General features: G+C 41.1%; 2 protein-coding genes across 2 annotated transcripts in view; both read left to right on the top strand.

Annotated features, from left to right (window-relative positions):
• Positions 1-16,257, top strand: part of TMC3 (transmembrane channel like 3) — a 37,695-nt gene extending 21,438 nt beyond the window's left edge. Inside the window, exons 14-22 of the mRNA XM_006037926.3 lie at positions 1,485-1,613; positions 2,713-2,780; positions 3,024-3,152; positions 8,338-8,448; positions 9,013-9,138; positions 12,241-12,319; positions 12,878-12,920; positions 14,288-14,573; positions 15,346-16,257. Of these exons, the coding sequence (XP_006037988.1) occupies positions 1,485-1,613; positions 2,713-2,780; positions 3,024-3,152; positions 8,338-8,448; positions 9,013-9,138; positions 12,241-12,319; positions 12,878-12,920; positions 14,288-14,573; positions 15,346-16,198 (1,824 nt within the window). The 3' untranslated portion in view covers positions 16,199-16,257. The remainder of the gene's footprint in view (positions 1-1,484; positions 1,614-2,712; positions 2,781-3,023; positions 3,153-8,337; positions 8,449-9,012; positions 9,139-12,240; positions 12,320-12,877; positions 12,921-14,287; positions 14,574-15,345) is intronic.
• A 1,600-nt stretch (positions 16,258-17,857) lies between these two features.
• The window catches only part of STARD5 (StAR related lipid transfer domain containing 5), an 8,648-nt gene continuing 8,542 nt past the window's right edge, over positions 17,858-17,963 (top strand). Inside the window, exon 1 of the mRNA XM_006037928.3 lies at positions 17,858-17,863. Within this exon, the coding sequence (XP_006037990.1) occupies positions 17,858-17,863 (6 nt within the window). The remainder of the gene's footprint in view (positions 17,864-17,963) is intronic.

Genomic DNA, 17,963 nt, shown 5'->3' with positions numbered 1-17,963 from the left:
GAGGGAAGAGATAGTGCTCTGTTTTCATGTGTATGGCTACAGAAAACCCACCGTCTCAAGAGGATGGCTGTTGGTGGATTGCCCAAATGAGATTTGGATTGGGATTTGAATATCAGTTACAGCAGGCAATGGGAGAGTCCCTGTTCCCCCGAGCACTACTGGGAGTAACAAGGAATAACGGCCACAAGTTGACTGAAAGTAGATTCAGGCTAGATATCAGGAGGCACTACTTCACAGTCAGGGTGGCTAGGATCTGGAACCAACTTCCAAGGGAAGTGGTGCTCACTTCCCTCGTCAGGGTCATTTGACCCCAGTACTCTTTTCTGCCATGGCAGGGGGGCGGACTTGATGATCTGTTCAGGTCCCTTCCGACCCTACCAGCTATGAAACTATAGCCCTTCTTCTGGCTGAAAGTGCAATAAAAATGCTCAAAGAGAAATTTGAAACAACCAAAAAAAAAGTGACCTACTCCACTATGCATGTCCCAATGTGTTTTGGACTCTTAGGGCTTCGTTTATCAATGGCTCATGTCCAATCTGAGGGCCTTCATACCTGAAATACACATGATATTAGTAGGTCTGTGCATTGTTCAGCCCCTGTTTCATAGCAAGAAGTCTTTTTAAAGGTTCAAATTGTTGTTCAGTAGTTTGGTTCACTTGGTTTGGCACAATTTTCCATTTAGATCTGTTGGCAGATCCCTAGTCTGGTATTCTCTTCACACTCACTCGTGTTGAAATCATCAGGAGCTTCATGCTTTCAAAGTGAGGAGAATATGTGTCTTGTATTGTCAGTCAATTTACAATGTCATGCTACAGATGCTGTCTATCTTATGCTTGAAAGGCTTAGATGGCTGGTGTTCCTGTAGTGAGGTATTTATAATTGGCTGACTTTAAAAAAAAAAAATAGTCCTGCCTTGTTTGGGGCTAGTGCATTTTTTTTATTTAAGTCTGCATTTGAAATATGTGTCTTAAACCTTTACTGTCTTTGAATCTAGATATCCATTTTTCATGCAATTCCTAAAAAAAATAAATAGATCTAACATGTCCTTTTCAGGCCACAGTGCTTTTATCATTATCTGATTACTTTCTTGGTATTAAGAAGCACTAAGCACCAATCACAAATGCATTAAAATACTCACATTTGATAAATATAGGCATCTGTGTATCATAGAAGACATGAAAAACTCTTGATTAACAAGGTAACTTTTAATACATTAAAAACCACTGTGACAGCACATTATCTGATGCAGGGCTGGGCATGGCAAGCCAAACCCCCTTTGGGTTTGTATTAAACAACCTAATGAACACTGACACCTGACTGTTGCTCTCTTTGAGACAGTGACAGATAAAGAAGATCAAAGCAGAAAAAAACTAACTGAAAAACTTGGTTCAGGTTGTTATAACAAGTCAAATGCAACAGTAACTGTATAGAATGTCATACAATTTCTTTGCTTTGAAAGTAACTTGGCACAATCTATCTTTCAGGAAATGCTGAAGCTGTCAATTATCGACATGATTTTCACAGTGGCAAGCATTCTGTTAATAGACTTTTTCCGCGGACTTTTTGTCAGATATTTAAGTGATTGCTGGTGCTGGGATCTAGAAAGCAAATTTGTAAGTATAGGATTTTATTTTTTAAAAATTAAGTGAAATAAATTGGACAGACAGATGAGTAGTGGTAACTTCTGGTAGCTTCGTGATTATGACAGCGTGGCTAGCAAAAGCAGCTGCTTTTTTTCACTTCCCTCCCGTTCTCCCCACAGTGCCTCAGGTAGTTGCCCTGGTCATCCTGGCCTAATTATGCCACTGGGACAGACTATAACTGGCCAAAATCAAATAGAATTCCCCTGTTTTTACTTTTACTTTACTATTGATATATTGCTTCATTTAATCTATCTTTTGTATCTTCATATACTATATTCTGTTTTAATAGGTTTTTTTAATTTGTAGAATGTGTCATTTTATTGTATGCTTTTAGTAAAACCCATAAATTATACAATGGCGTTGTTATATATAATTTTATTGTCAATTTTATTGTATTATTTTTGTGTAAAAGCTGTAAATAAAGTACAGCTACAACTGCCTCTTATGCCTCAGATTCAATCAATAGTTTCTTTGGCAACGTCCTGGCTAGAGCAAGCCTAAGGTACTAAGCAAGGCAAATTTAAATTGGAGGGCACAGAGTAAACACTAAGATCAAGTGGTTTCCACAAACCCACTCTGAGCTATGATCAATGACTTAAAGACTCCCACGTCTTTCCCTTAATAAGGTCATGCATCAATCTCAGAGCCAAAGATGACTAAACTATGGAATTTTAGAAAATACCAGGAGTAGGTGGCTTACAACTTCCTCTCCTCCATGGCTATGGTTACATCCTGCTACCAGAAACGGTACATATAAGCACACAATCCTTAAAAATACAGATCATGTTGAGTAATAGTTGGCTGAGGAGCAGCTTTTGACGGGAGATCCTCATATGCAGACTCTTCATTGATCACTTAAGAATGAAGTGGAGTGCAATTAGTTTACCTGAGTCCCTGCCTGCTAGAATGGAGGTTTGACTGTCATCTTATTGCTTGCTAAGGATTGATATTACTGTGGATATTTCAGAATATGTTCTCTTTGGTGAACAGATACAGTCCAATATGTTTGGTACATTATAGGAAGAAAGATTTAAAACAGTTTATTCACATTCTCTTATCTTTCTTGTAGCCAGAATATGGAGAATTCAAAATTGCTGAGAACGTGCTTCATTTGGTATACAATCAAGGAATGATTTGGTATGAAATATTTATATTTTTTCCTCCTTAGTTAATTACCAAGTTAATTTATTACTTATATCTTAAACTTACCTGTACCAAGCGAGGCATATCCAACAGTAACCTTGGGAAAAGATAATTGTGTGATTACTGCCTCCGCAATTTCACATCGATATAACATGCCATATTTTAGAACTATTCACATATATTTGATGGTAACAAAATAGATTTTAGTGACATTTGAAATTACATCCTTTTTTCTAGGATGGGAGCCTTCTTTTCACCCTGCCTCCCAGCATTCAATGTTCTTAAGTTGATTGGTCTGATGTACCTGAGAAGCTGGGCAGTGTTAACTTGTAATGTACCACATCAACAGGTTTTCAGAGCTTCAAGGTTAGTGAAAATAAAGACGGTATTCAATTGTCAGCAGTAAAAATGTATTATCTGTATCAGTGGTTCCCACATTCTGTGCTACGCAGACAGCCTGTCAGTGGTATTCGTTAACAGATTTATTATAATTACTTCATATGACAAAAATTTGCTGGTGGTATTTAAGGTTGATTGAAAAATTTGCTGGTGGTACTTAAGGCTGTATCATTTTAAATTGGTGGTGTACAATCTGTCAGAGTTTGGGGACTGCTGATCTATACATAAATGGAATGAGAGCAGCTTTGAGTTCTCAAAACAGAAAGTAAAATTAGATATACTCAAATGACTGAAGTCTTCAGCAAATATCTGTAAAATATAGTTTCTGAAGAAAGGGAGATAAAGCAGTATTGTAATGAAGAGAATTATAATAGGAATGTGCATCACAGGAACGTAAAGTGGGAGAGAGTAGGATTTGAAGCTAGATGGACAATCTTGCACTTCTAGGTCACGGAGTCAAAGTCAATAGTAACATAAAGTTATTTTCAGATATCTTCATGTTTGTAACCAATATGGGGAATTTCAGCCTATTCAGTTCCCCACAGACAGATTTTCTACATTGCAGCTAGCACCAATGTTGGCATTATGTGAAACCCAAAGTGGATTGTACTCTTCAAGATTATCAGGCTAGTAGGGCTGTGCAAAGCTTTGGTCCCTGATTTAATTCGGCAGAGATTCGGCCCGATTCAGTGGCCAAATCTCCAAATCTGAATCAAATCAGAGGACCCTTTAAGCTTTCCAAATCGAATTGAAACCCTCCAAATTTATTCGGAGAGATTCAGAAAGTTTTGGTGATTTGGACATAGACACAGCTTTAAATGTTTTTTCTACATACCTCTAGGTAGCAGGTGGCTCGTGAATGCTGCGATGCTGGGGCTCATGGAGTGTCCCACAGAAGCGAGGGGGGATCCCCAGCACACTTGACAGCAGACCCGGAAGTGGACCAGAAACACTTCCAGTCCATGTCCGGGTCTGCCAGAGAGTGCATGGGGGCACCCCCTGTACCTCCCTAGCTTGACAACTGGTGCCTCTGGCGTCTGGGGGGGGCACCTGGGGTTCCCCCTCAGATGATCATTGAACTGGGGGGATTGCAGTGGGGCTCCCCAGTGCACTCCCTGGTGGACCCAGAAGTGGACTGGAAGTACTTCTGGTCCACTTCTGCGTTCACCACTGAGCACGTGGGGGGCCCCCCTGCACTTCTATGGGATGCTCCTTCCACCCCAGCATCACAGTGTTCACAAGCCATGCTGGTACCACACGGTATATAGAAAAAACATTTAAAGCTGCGTCTGTCTGAATTGCTGATTCTTCGAATCAGCATCGAATCTTCAGATTTGGATTCAGGCAAATTGAATCAGGGACAGTGATACGAATCAACTAATTGAATCACTGTCCCTGATTCAGGCTGAATCTGATTTGAATAGGGCCATTTCACACACCCTTACAGGCTAGTATCACTCACTAACAGGGGTGACGTGTAGGGGGTGCACGCGGGTGCACACACGCTCCTTGTGCGTGGCTGTGCATGCCCTAGAAAAAGGCACGTCTGCAGGCGGTCTGCGATCACCGCTGGCCGTGGCCGCCACTCCTGGCAGTGCCTGTGGGTGGTCGCCAACCCCTAGTCAGCACTCACCACCCGCCCCTTACCCCTCCCCACCACCACCGAAGGCACCAGCAGCGTCTGCAGGACCTCCACGCCTATTGCTGACACGCTCACGCCACTGCCAATTCAGTCATGCCCAGCCGCTGGGGGCACACGTCATTCATGCTCACTAATAATTGATTAAAAGGAAATAAAAGGATACTAAAGACTTACGCCAGGTAGTTAGAAAATCTTGCAAAATAGTACCTACTCACTTAATTGTTGCAAATGACATTTTGTGACAGGCAAGTAAAATACTTTTTGTAGAGGGGTTTTTTGCTGCTAACAGACATGGAGGTCAGGGTAAGTAAGTAGCTTTATGGCAAGGCTGATAATTTTTCATGGCAGTTTTGCAAGTCTGATTTAAAGAATATAGATGTAAAATGATCAAACCGTAATCTGTGCATGCCTGGAACAGAAGGTTCTGTAGTGCTAATTCACAAGAGACAGGTCTATGTTTATGTAGATAAAGGGAATAATGCTTAAATCAAGCCATGTCTGCCCATTCTAAAATTTCAGTCCATGAGTTGCTCAGTTCCATTGCTTTTCTTGCTATTTAATGCTCCAAAAATTCATTCATCATCTACTGGAGAAATAAAAATATTTTGAATATTGACGTACACCTTTTATTGAAGTTAGGGGAATATTTTCATTGACTTTCATTAAACTGGGCCCTTTAAGAGTAAATTATGCAATATTCAGTTTGAAAAAATTCACTTTTACTTCTCATTTTAAATATTACTTTTTGTGACAGCAGCTCTAGTTTTGTTGCCAGTCACCCAAGTGTTAAATGTGGAATATCTCTACTGAAAATTCTTAGACCTGATTGGCATGAGATAAAAATTAGTGGTATAGTGTTATGAAAAACACTTCTAGCATACATGCAGGTGGCAAGAAAGTGTTCTTTCCTCTTCAGCTTTATGACTCTCAGGGAATCTGTCTTGGTACAGCTTACAAATCCAGTTTGATATTATGGACTCTCCATCAGTAGGTATATTAAACTCCATTTAGGGTGCGTCCACACATGCAAGCATGTGTGCTTACAGCAGCACAAATAAAAGTGGTGCAAAGCTGAGCCGGGGCTTTTTGCCCCAGTGCACGTGCTTGGACATGCACTTTGTTGAGGAGCAAATTGCGCCACTTGGGGCAAAATAACCCTGCCTGGCTCCTCTCGGACCTCCAGCCAGGGGGAGCTAGAGCCTGGGACCAGCACCTGTGCTGTCCCCAGCAATATAAAAAGCTGCCCTGTCCTGGCCCCAGCAGTACAAAAAGCTGCCCTGGCAAGTAGCTCAGGGCTACTCACTCTCAGGAGCTCCTGGGGCCCAGGCAATTGGTACCTGAGGACACTACCTCTTGTGCCAGCTGGACTGCTGAAGCAGCCCTGAGAGGTCCCTGCACCCTCTACCCACTGCAGCAGTCTGGCGGTGGGGGCTGCTGCCTGGCTGTGACCTGCTGCCACCTGCCAGACCGGGATGAGGCATCTGCCCCTCTAGACCAGCTGCCAGGGGGCTGTGGCTGCAGGGTTGGCCTCTGTGTGGCACTACTGCTATGTGTGCCCCTGCCTGGCCACCTGGGCAACTACCGCCTGGAAGATGTTCCGGGTATGGTGGCCTGCTTTATACTGTCAAAGCATGTCCTCCTGGCCCCATTTGACTAGGAGGTCAGCCACAGCCATCTGGGTCCAAGGTGCCAGCTCTGAGTGGGCAGGGTCCTGCCACTGGCCGCCCTAGCATGAATTCTGGTGTTCCCTATTGGAAAACTGAAAAATCCCTAATAAAAAAAATCCCAAAGTCACTCTGTAAAATACCCCAAAATCCAAGTTCCTCCACAATTAAAATAAAAGACCACTATAAAGAGAGAGAATGAGTGAGAGACAGAGACAGTGAACAGTTGGGCAATGTTTTGATATACCTACAGTGTTAAAGCACTGGCTGTTGGGGGGCTACAGCCACACAGGGGTTACGGCTCCCCAACAGCCCTGCCTGGCCCCACCTCTCACATACACCCGCAGGCCCCCATGGCTGGCCCCCCCAACCCCAGGCAACAGCACTTAAAACAAAAAACAAAAATAAAAAACCCAGAAAAAAACAGAAAAAAAAGCCTCTACTTACCCCAGGAGCAGGGTTGGCGGGGGGCTCCCCCGGGCAGCACAGGGCAGGAGGGCCCGGACTGGGGCCGCTGGGGCTGTCCCTCTGCCCGCTGAAGCATGCTGCTTCAGCACCAGGGCGAGGGGCCAACCTCGGAGACACGCTGGCAGCCAGAGCATCTCCCTGGAGGACCCAGCCTCCAGTGTCCTTCAGGGCGTGGCTCCACTTTTTTAAACTTCAGGTTTTTTAGACCCCTGGATATCTTTCTACCTTGGACCAAAATTCCAAGAGGTATTCATATAGGGCTAACAATTAATCTTATAATGGTCCTATGGTCATAGGGAAGCACATTTAGACAAGAGAGTTTGGTAACACCCAGAAAAAAAGTGTGTCCAGGCAGTTTGGTAAGTAAGTAATGGATGAATTGGTAGAGAACTTACTTAGATGATACTTATTTAGATAACAAAGATTTTAGAGAAATTATTTAAATTGAACTTATTCAGAAAGTTTACACACCTCACGGTTCTACCATTGTGACACCCTGTGGCATCCTTGAAAGGATCTCAGGCACCCCAGGGTGCTGCTGCACCTCACTGAGAATCACGGGTTTTGAGCACAGAGGCACAGCATGGTGAAACCCAACCACAGCAGTTTAGTGAGTATCAGGAAGAGAATTTTATTAGGCTATGACAAGTTTATGCCAGTTCCATCAATTTAATAATCTGTACCATCAAAACCCTTTTATGCCAGAACGCTGCCACCTACACTAGGGCTTTTTGGGTATAGAAATACTGCCAACAAGAATTGCTCCCACTCACCAACTGTTATCCTACTGGGAAATGCTTCTAGTGTAGGTAAGACCTGATGCAAATGCTTAACTTTCCACACATGTGTTGTCCCATGAGATTACTTACATAAGTGCTTGCAAATTTATGACTTTAATATTTGTTTCTTTGAATACAAAGAAGTATTAGCCTGTATACTTTGTCTCACATAAGTCTTTTCTCCTAAATGCCACATTTTTTGTCAAAATGTGTATAATTAAAGATTATTTTGTTAATAATAATAATCAGAATAATGTGCTATAACATGTTAAAATAATATATTCTTAAAGACCAAAAATTTGACTTTTATATTTTCTTGAAATAGAACTTTGAAACCACCTCAGTTTCTGTAGAGCGATACTGAAATAGGTTTTCTGACTGTATTAGGGTCAGCTGGAGAGCAAAGCAAATAGAATTTGGATCGTTAGGAGTCTGCACAGAGCTAGTGCATACCGAGTTCCTGATTATAACAGAGAGCAATTTTGATTTTTTTAGAGCATAGATCTTGCACTTATCAGGTTGCCATAGACTTCTATCTTTCATGTTTCCTTTGGTTGACTGTATAATCAATACATGACATATGTTATGCCTTCTTTCAGATCCAACAACTTCTACTTAGCTATGTTGCTGTTTATGTTGTTCCTATGCATGTTACCAACAATTTTTGCTATTGCCAGATATAAGCCATCTTTAAGCTGTGGTCCATTTAGGTAAGTTAGACTGAAATAATAAAAACTTCAGTAATTTAATTTCCTTTGCCTCAATAAATGTGTTGGCTTCTATGCATATAGTCCTGAATTACCAATAAACAGAGGTTCGTAAGTGTATTCATATAATATCATACTCAGATTAAAATGCTCCCATTCCACAATGAACTATATTACTATAATGGAGTTTCTGAATCCAGTCTGCTCCTCTGTTTAACCACTGCAGAAATATTGATGTTACCTGTGTAATTCAGTTGTCATATGGTTGCATCATGTAATGTAACAGTGCTGTATATTACAAATCAAAGTATCTGTGAACATCAAGAACAAGGAGTCTCAAGGAAGGCACCTATAAATGGGTGATAACTTGTGAAAATTCAGGTCACATTCTAAGAATAAAAACCCAGACACCTTCACCCTAGTAATTTCTACCATTGAGTTCAATAGAGGCTGTATTCATCCTGTATAGTCTTCCATTAATTTTGTTGTTCATTAAATGTAATGTTCATTTCAAATGATACACGCTGAGAATTTGCTTATGTTCAATTTAACTTTTTTCTCCCTTAGTGGACAAGAAAAAATATATGATATTGTGTCTGAAACAATTAAAAGTGATTTTCCTGCATGGTTCAATGCAGTGCTTACTTACGTCAGCAGTCCTGTAGTTGTTCTCCCTGCATTATTACTCCTGTTGTAAGTACTTTACCATCTATCGTGATGATTCTTATTAGTGCTCTACCCACTCATGATTAGTCAAATTTTAAGTGTGGTGAAAAAATATTTGGGGGCAGTTGTTTTATACATTAAGTCTGAGAAATCTAATTGCTTGTATGGAGTAAGAGTCTGATGGGAGTAGGAGCATGTTGAAAGCATTCTATTAAATTTTAAAAGCAACACCTCCTCCCTCAGTTGGTTTAATTGGAATAGTATCACTTTAAAAATGAATGGCATAATATGGTCGTTTCATCTTCAGTCTCACAGGAGCCAGTCTTTATCAGTCTTTAATTTAAGGAGTAAAATTTGGCATGAGGAATCTACCAGATACCAACAGGGATAGTTAAGTGCCTGGGACAAACCTAATATAATTAAAAATCATTTGCCAACCGCCCAGAAGCTGGGTTTGCTTTCCTGGTTTGTAATAGCAAACTTACTACACAGTGTCAAATTTTGGCCTTCCAGGAGCTTTCAAGCCTCCTTTTTCTCCCTCAGAAACTACTCAGCAACCAGACTTCCCTTCCTGGTCTGTCAGTAGTTCACTATGTGACTGCAAACAGAATTCAACCTGTTTCAGAAAGCTACCTAATCATCCTGATTACTGACATGATAAATCAATTACCAAGGCTTGTGCTCAAGTGTTAATTTAATATAGTTTTCTGCAGACTCTCCACTGGATGTTTTTTCCACCCCATTTCCTAAGTAAATTATCATATCTTCTCTCAGCTTTGAATTCTTTGGATACAGATCTTTCTGATGTAAATAGGATTCTATGTCACAAAGTCGCTAAAGAATTCAGTCCAATATTCAAATCTTTCTACAGGCCTTACTAATCAAAAGGAGCCAAGCAAATATTTATTTGTTGCATTTTTCTCTTAAGGTGTTAATCCTGTAAAATCATACATAGCTAACTTGAAGTATTTGAGTAACTTAATTGACCAGGTGTTAAGCATGAGTTTAAATATAAACACGAAGTATCTGAAGGATCAGGGCCCTATAATTAACATTTGAGATCACTGTTAGTAAACATGGCTAGGTACAGACATTCAAAAAGCCTGAGGTGGAATTGATCTAAATGATCTGTTTTCTGTAAGTGGGGAAGTTTAGATCAGTAGCAAACAAAATATACATTCGCTCTTTAGTAGGGGACAAATCTTAGACTAGGTTCCAACATTTTTAAACCAGTCTGTGTGTGCTGAACTTCTGTTCTGTTGCAGCTTTATAGACTGGTTTATGTGTCAAACTTCTGTTCTGTTATGGGAACAGACCAGTTTCTGATCACTTTTACTGGTAAAAATGTAATGTCTGTATCTGGCTAATGATATTAAATGTAATTTATTCCATATCATACAAACACAGTCCAGCTGTTACTCTACTGAAATGAATGTAGGTACATTAGACTAACCATGAGGATTACAATGTAGCATTGGTGTCTATTGCCAGTGTCCTTGGTCTGGAGGCTGGGGTTAGGAGGAGTGGAGAGATCAAAGTAACAAAGCATCCTATCTTTACTGCCTAATGTACATTTAAAGTATGAATGTACAGTAGATCCTGTGTGCCTAATTTTGCTATCCTTTGCATTGCTGTGACCCATGGATTTCAATGAACCTCTGATTTTCACTACTAAGAGCAAGAAGCCTAGTAACTACAAAATGGCTTTGGGCAGAGGAAACCAGTTATAAACCACTAGAGTTCAAAGCGGCACGATTATTACAAGTAATCTGTCAGGAAAGGAAAACAGTTATAGGCCTTTCCTTTGTCATCCACTGGCAATTAGTTTTTGCTACCCTCATCCTTCTCTTGGTAAAGCCAAGGAAACCTACCATTTTTATTTTTATTTTTTTTGCTGGATAGCTGGGCAGCAACCATGCTGTTTAGCATGTTAACAACACTGGCCCAACTGAGGCTGGCACTGAGGTTGGCTTCAGGACCCTTTGATCACTGATGAGGAAAGTGACTCAAAAAAGTTCTTAAAAAAACACAACCACAACATTATTTCACCTAAGGGCACATAGAAAAGAAAGAGGATAAAATAACAAGACAATAACATGCCAGAGTCTTATGTAAGCTTTATCCTTTCCTTGCAATTCATAAGGTAGTTCCACCTATCCCAGGCATCCCTATTCCTTGACTGAAGGAGATAGAAAACCCCTTCAGCATCCCTTAAGGATCTCTCTTACCTTTCCTGCAGCCTGCTCACCCCTTCCTCACTTATACTGGGGTCTTTAAAATGATTGAGTACCTCTTTGATCCTAGCTCCCAGCCTTGGACTGAGCCAAGCATTTCCCAATGAATAGCATCCTCCATTGTTCCCTTGAGGATCCTTGCCATTGTTTCTGATGATACCCTATCTTGGTCAGTGTTTTGTTTCTATCTAATAATCTTCCTTCGTTTAACTCTGCCCAGGGTGACAGGATAATACCAAAAAGGTAAACTGAGGTATAGCAAATAGTCACAAAACATACTAAAGTTTGTTGTGCCCTGGTGACATCTCTTTTCAATATGCATTACCCTTCAAGATGTGCATTAGCGCCATATCATTCTGTGTTGTACTGTCTATGATACATAGCCTTAATATTTTTTATGTTTAGCTTAACTCCAAGCAGCTCTAATTTACCTACATCCGCAACAAGAATTAAGTTACAGATGTTGAAAGAGAAGACAGAATAATGTCTCAATTTGCCTGATTTAGCCTCTTTGTGCAATACTGAAAATGCAGAGCCAGATTCTCAGCTGGTGTGAAGCAGAAAAAGCCATCTGCCTTGGGTATATTAAATACACAGGAGAGAGGGTTTTTTTCCTATACCAAATGGAGGCACAAATGAAACCAGTGTAGGTACAATTTACCATCCTGGAAAGTGTTTAATGTCACCTCTCTGCTATGCAGTGGAACTCCACTGATTTGATTAAGTTGGTTTCACCATCAAAAAACAGCTGTAGATCCCTGCCCCAGTGCAAATAAAAACCTGGAAATTAATTTAAATCTCCTTCCATTTATATAATCTCTGAGACCTTCTGATAAGAAACTTCTAGAAATGTTTCCAGTGTGATTCATGACAATTTACTGTTCCTCTCTTCCAGCATGCTAATTTATTACCTTCAGAGTATTGCAAGGTCATTAAAATTCACCAACAATCAACTGAGATTGCAGATCCAAACTGTAAGTACTGACTGAAAGCATTTATTGTGTTCTAGCTGGTGGTTTTTCAGCAAAGTACTAACTTTGATTAAAATGTTAAAGTTGATTTAGCCTGGAGAAGAGAAGGCTGAGAGAGAATTTAATAGTAGCCTTCAACTACCTGGAGCTAGATGATTCTCAGTGGTGGCAGATGACAGAACAAGGAGCAATGGGTCTCAGGTTGCAGCAAGGAAAATTTAGGTTAGATATTAAGATGAACTTTCTCACAAGGAGGGTAGGAAAGCACTGAAACAGGCTACCCAGAGAGGCTGTGGAATCTCCATCCTTGGGGGGGTTTAAGGCCCAGCTAGACAAAGCCGTAGATAGTTGGAGATAGCCCTGCTTTGAGCAGGGGGTTGGATTAGATGACCTCCTGAGGTCCCTTCCAACCTTAATTTTCTATGAGTCCATGATTGCCATGTTTTATGACATGACACAAATCCTATCTTCATATTTGATAATTTGTTTGCTTTCTAATGCATAACAAACTGCTAGTTATTTATCCTCCTATTTATATATTTACACACACACACACTTTAGGAGAGAACTGAAGACAAGAAAAAGGTGGTTCAAATGGCAGTAGGTAAGTTGGTGATCTTTGATAAATACAAATATTTAAAAAGTTTTTGATCACTTATATATAGTCTTTTAGTCATCTTATGTGCAATAGGCAAAATGGTTTTTTGTTGTATAATTCCAGTTTTAGCATTATATCAACGTTAATAATATAGATTTTATGCTGTGAGGACATTCCTATATATTTTATAGGTAACAATAAGTGAGATGTAGATCTTTTGGAAGGCTCTATGTGCTACATTCACAAAAGGACATGGGCAGGATTTAGGCACTTAGGGCATCTTTACACATGCTTTGGGGTGAAGGAGGGGGGCATTGTAAATAGAGTTGCTTTAATTAAAATGCTCACAGCATCTCATGTATTCAGCATCCCACACTTCACAATGGTGGTGGGGGTACTTTAACTGAAGCTCGCTCAACGAGCTTTAGTCAAAGCGCCCTGCCACCATTTCGAAATGCAGGACAATGAATGCACATGATGCTGCGGCTGCTGGACCATTCTAATTAAGATGCTCCAGCAGACTGAATCAATCGTGTCTGCTCTGACAAGTTCTAATTAGAATGCAGCAGAGCAGGCATTGGGGATATGTATAGGTGCCCTAGGGTTGAAGATTTGAACCTCATAACCCAATTTAGTTGCCTTTTAAAGCAATCACTTGAAGTCCATAGTTTCCAGTATTAAGATCCTCTGGGTGCCTATAGGTTGGCTTCTGGACATGCCTACATTTGGATAGTACTGAGACCTAGGTGCATAGCCCACACCTAAGCCACATCAAAATTTATAAGCTAGGTGTTCCTCCACCTATCTCATCTGCAAGGCATGATCTAGCAGATATTCCTAGAGTGTAACTGGACATCAGGCTCTTCAAAGAACATGGTGAAGGTGAGCTGAGGAAATGATGGTGTCTCCTTCTGTGGTTACAATACTAATGCAGGAGACTCAAGTCCAATTCCCTCCCCTGCCTGAGAAGGTTTGAACCTGTCTCTCTCATGACTTACAAATAAATGAGCTAATAATCATGCTGGAGGGGGGCTTGGGAGGGCCACTTTCATTCCTACTCTTGAAGCTATTCCACATTGTATGGAATAATGAAAGATTGAGTGGGTGAGCAAAAGGGAGAACAAGACTAAGCATAACTCTTTAGTTTAGGGCAGTGCTCTAGGAAAGTGGACACCTGTGTTGCAAGCCTTGCTCCAATAAACGTACAGGTATTTTATATTAAGAAGACTTTTGAGCAAGGATTGGAACCTGAGCCTGCTTAGAGGTGTTGTACCCATTTGCTGGCAGGCTGTAACTGAGCCACTGTTTTTAAACCAGTTTTAATTGTGAAAGGTCTGATGGCCCTTGTAACAGTCCTTCACTGCTTTTTCTAGCCAGAATCCAGAATCTAGAGGGAAATGACAAAAGGCCAGACCAGGAGAGTGATGTCATCAGTCAGGAATCTTCAGTTCGGTCATCAACACCTCGAAAGAACGGCAGTGTCTTGAATTTTGAATCCCCAGTGAACAAAGGCAGCAGAATACAAACCATCTCACAATCTGTACTGCAAGCTGATGTTGCTAGGCCAGCAAATATTACTCAAGCAACTTCGACCCCTTTAACTCCAACTCCCACTGTTCCCAGTGTACAGAAACCCAGAGCTGAGCAGGCTGCAAATCGGTAAGGCAGTCTCTTTTAATTCTGAAATAAAATAATTTAGTGAAGCAAAATAGGTGTATTGGAACTAACTGCTGCTAGTAATACATTAGCAGAGTCATTTTTTAAAAGATTCTCTTGTGAGAACTGTTCAGGCTACAGCAAAATGGTAGAGATCACCTTAATTACCTCACTGTCTCAGAAAACTACATTTGAATTATAATATGTTTAGGTGGATTCATGAGTTCATGTGCACAGTTAAAGCAGAAAGATAAAACTTTCCAAATTGCACTCTATTACTAATAATGTGGATAGGACATCCTTTTCAATGTGCCAGATATAATAAAAGCTAGGAATTCTCTGAGGAACATTTATTGATCTCCATATATACAGTTATGTATTTGGGATAGCTTTGTGGTGGTTTCTGGCTCTGACACAGAATATTTCTCTAGTGTTGGTTATATTGTGAGCCCATTATTCACACTGGATGAGCTGATTATTGAGCCAATTATTCACACTTTTAGTAAGAGTATTCTGAGTAAGTGGTTCACAACCTGAACTTAAACTTCTGCCTTATTTTTCTACACCATCTTTTTTTAAAAATGAGCAGGATATTTTCCTATATCACTGGGATATAATGGGGCAAATGGTTTTTGAAATGTTCAAATGCTACCAGCAAGAGTGCCAGATAGGCCCTGATTCCAGTGCAATCATTTTCTGCTTTAATCATAATATGAGAAATAAGGACTTATGCCAAATTTCCTTTTTTCATTTTTTATCCTGCCAGGTATTCAAGTGTTGTACATGGCAGTGCAAGCGATCTCTGTAAAACAAAGCCCTACACTCCTGTGGCTTTCAAAAAGCACGTTGAAGACGTTCACTCTGAGCCTCTCTTTAGAAAAGGCATCCGACAGATAAATCCAGATGCTGTTGGGGCGGGGGCTCCAGTGTTTGTTGGACACAGAGCGCACACCACCAGGTATTTTATTGTTAATGAACATGAATCCCGCAAAAAACTTCTCCGTTCCACATCCCGGCTGCCAAGGCATTTCCGAATGGATGAGTCAGGAGACATAATTGAGCTATATCCAAGAAATGTCAGAAGATACGTGGTTCGAACACCACGCAGGACATATTCCCCTCACTTCAGTGAAGAGGAGGAAGAAGAGGAGGAATTAAGGAGGGACTTGGTAAACAGATCCCACCGTCCACGTTCACTCTCAGATCTCCGTGCAGCTCCCCGATTTTACATTGGGGAACGTGCTGACAGTCAAATTCTTACTAGCAAGGATCTCTCCAAAGTGCATTACAAGTCCTGGGATGACGGCTTTGAGCTAGAGCTAGAACAGCCCCCACACTCCTACAAAAAGCCACACACAAAAAACGTTGAACTTGATAAGCACTATCCAGAGCATCATGTGAAACCTAAATCCAAGCACAAGCTTGAGCACTCTCTAACCGAGTCGGATTCCATTTCCGTTGGCTCTAGCAGTGACCAACAAAACAGCAGTAATGATCAATACATTCAGGTCATACACAGTAAGGACAAGTACCTGAAATCTGGGGCAAAGCTTACCAGAAAGAAATCAAAGACTAGTGTTGACCTAAACATGTCTGAACCAAATGAACTGATCTGTTCAAATGTCTAAAATAGTCTGCAATCATTTTTATTGTGAATGTATGTATTTGCAGATCTTTGGCTGCCATTAGAACCACAGGAGTCTATTGAAATAAATATGGCACAGCGTCTTCTGAGCAAAAGCATACATAATTATTCAAAGGGTAAAGCATTACTTAGCTTGTTGTTTTGTGCTAATTGTACCCAACTTTAGTATACCATCAGATACAGTACAAAAATCTGTATTCTGCATTATTGCTCATTACTATGCTGTAAGATTATATTGTGAAATATAAAAGCATATGTACTTGGGGCACTTTAATTAAACCAATCTAAAAGAGTGTCAGGATAGGCTCTGTTGTGCTTTTTGGCATGTAATATTCCTTGTCACAGGTGAAGGTGCTGTAGTTGAACAGAAGGCAGGATAGATATGCATCTTTAAAGAAAATAATATACAGAGAGAGAGAGAGGGCACACCAGCTTTCATGACTCCAAATTCACTTCATCAGGGGCTTCTTGTGCTTGCTATATGCACTCGCTTTATGCAGATTCTGTATGTGCGAATTCACTCTTATGCGATGACCCTTTTTATACCAAAAATTCATTATATTCTAGATAAATTCACTCTTGGTGTGATAGAAGCCCGCTGTCAGCTGCTTTGTGTGGTGCATTGTGGGAGGGACATGCACTAAAATCCTGTGTGGATCTGCGCTCCTCGCTTGTTGTCTGCGACACGTGTTTCCAAGTGCCCTGTGTTTGTGTGTACTGTCTGCTGTTGGAGAGTACCAAAATTGTCTTGTTAAAGTGTAGAAATGGGTCTGGGGGTCAGTACAGTCGAGGTCTTGGAAAGTATCCCTATTTGTTACATTGTAAAGTGGGTTCCCTTTATGGAAATTTGAGTTATGCACCGTTTTCCAGGAACGCATGTACAGCATAAAGCGAGGGAAGCCTGTATTTAGTCTATAAAGGTGCATATCTATGGACCCTTCTGACTCACTTCAGGCTAACACAGCTAGTAACTACCTGTCTCTGCTCATAGTTGAATAGCCCAGTCATTATAGATGGCCTCTTAGATACTTAGTCCATCTTCCTGCAAGTGCAGGGTTGATAATGTGTATCGCCTGCACATTTTATAGAATTATGCCCATTTTAGTTTTAAAAACCACTATAGCTCAAAACAGAAATGACGGACTGGATAGAGGGATTATGTTCTGGGCTCTGCCTTGTCTATTTGCGGCCTGTCCTGAAAACAGAAGTACTAAACTACTGCAAAATATATGTGTGTGTATGTCCATGCACTTGTGCATAGCCTTGTCTTACAGGTATGTATATCCGTGAGTGGGAGGGATGGAGATAGATATAGATATATCTTTCCCACTCGTGTGTGTCCACATGTGCATGCACAGGTGTTCATGTGTATCCATACCAGGGTACGCGTGTAGACCAGGATATTACACAAATGGGTGCACATACCCACACCTGTATATTTCACTTGAGTACCTGCTTTCAGACCAGAGTGTAACTGGAGGGATGGACAGATATGAATGTGTGTGTATGTTATGTGTATGTGTGGATAGAGGCATGAATGTGCGAACCTAAGGTGTGTGTGTGTGTGTGTGTGTGTGTGTGTGTAATTCGTTCCATTCACTCCTGTATCTGCACACACGCGCGCGCGCGCACGCACGCACGGATGCAGGTGAGGGGGCGGGGCTGAGCGCGACTGGCCCCGGCATCCGGCGATGGCGATGGGGGCGGGGCCCGGCCCGGCCCGGCCGGCGGAACAGGCCCCGCCCCGC

Source organism: Alligator sinensis, unplaced genomic scaffold (genome assembly GCF_000455745.1).
Source record: "Alligator sinensis unplaced genomic scaffold, ASM45574v1 scaffold459_1, whole genome shotgun sequence".
Taxonomy (NCBI): domain Eukaryota; kingdom Metazoa; phylum Chordata; order Crocodylia; family Alligatoridae; genus Alligator; species Alligator sinensis.
This window is presented reverse-complemented; position numbering and strand designations above follow the sequence as displayed.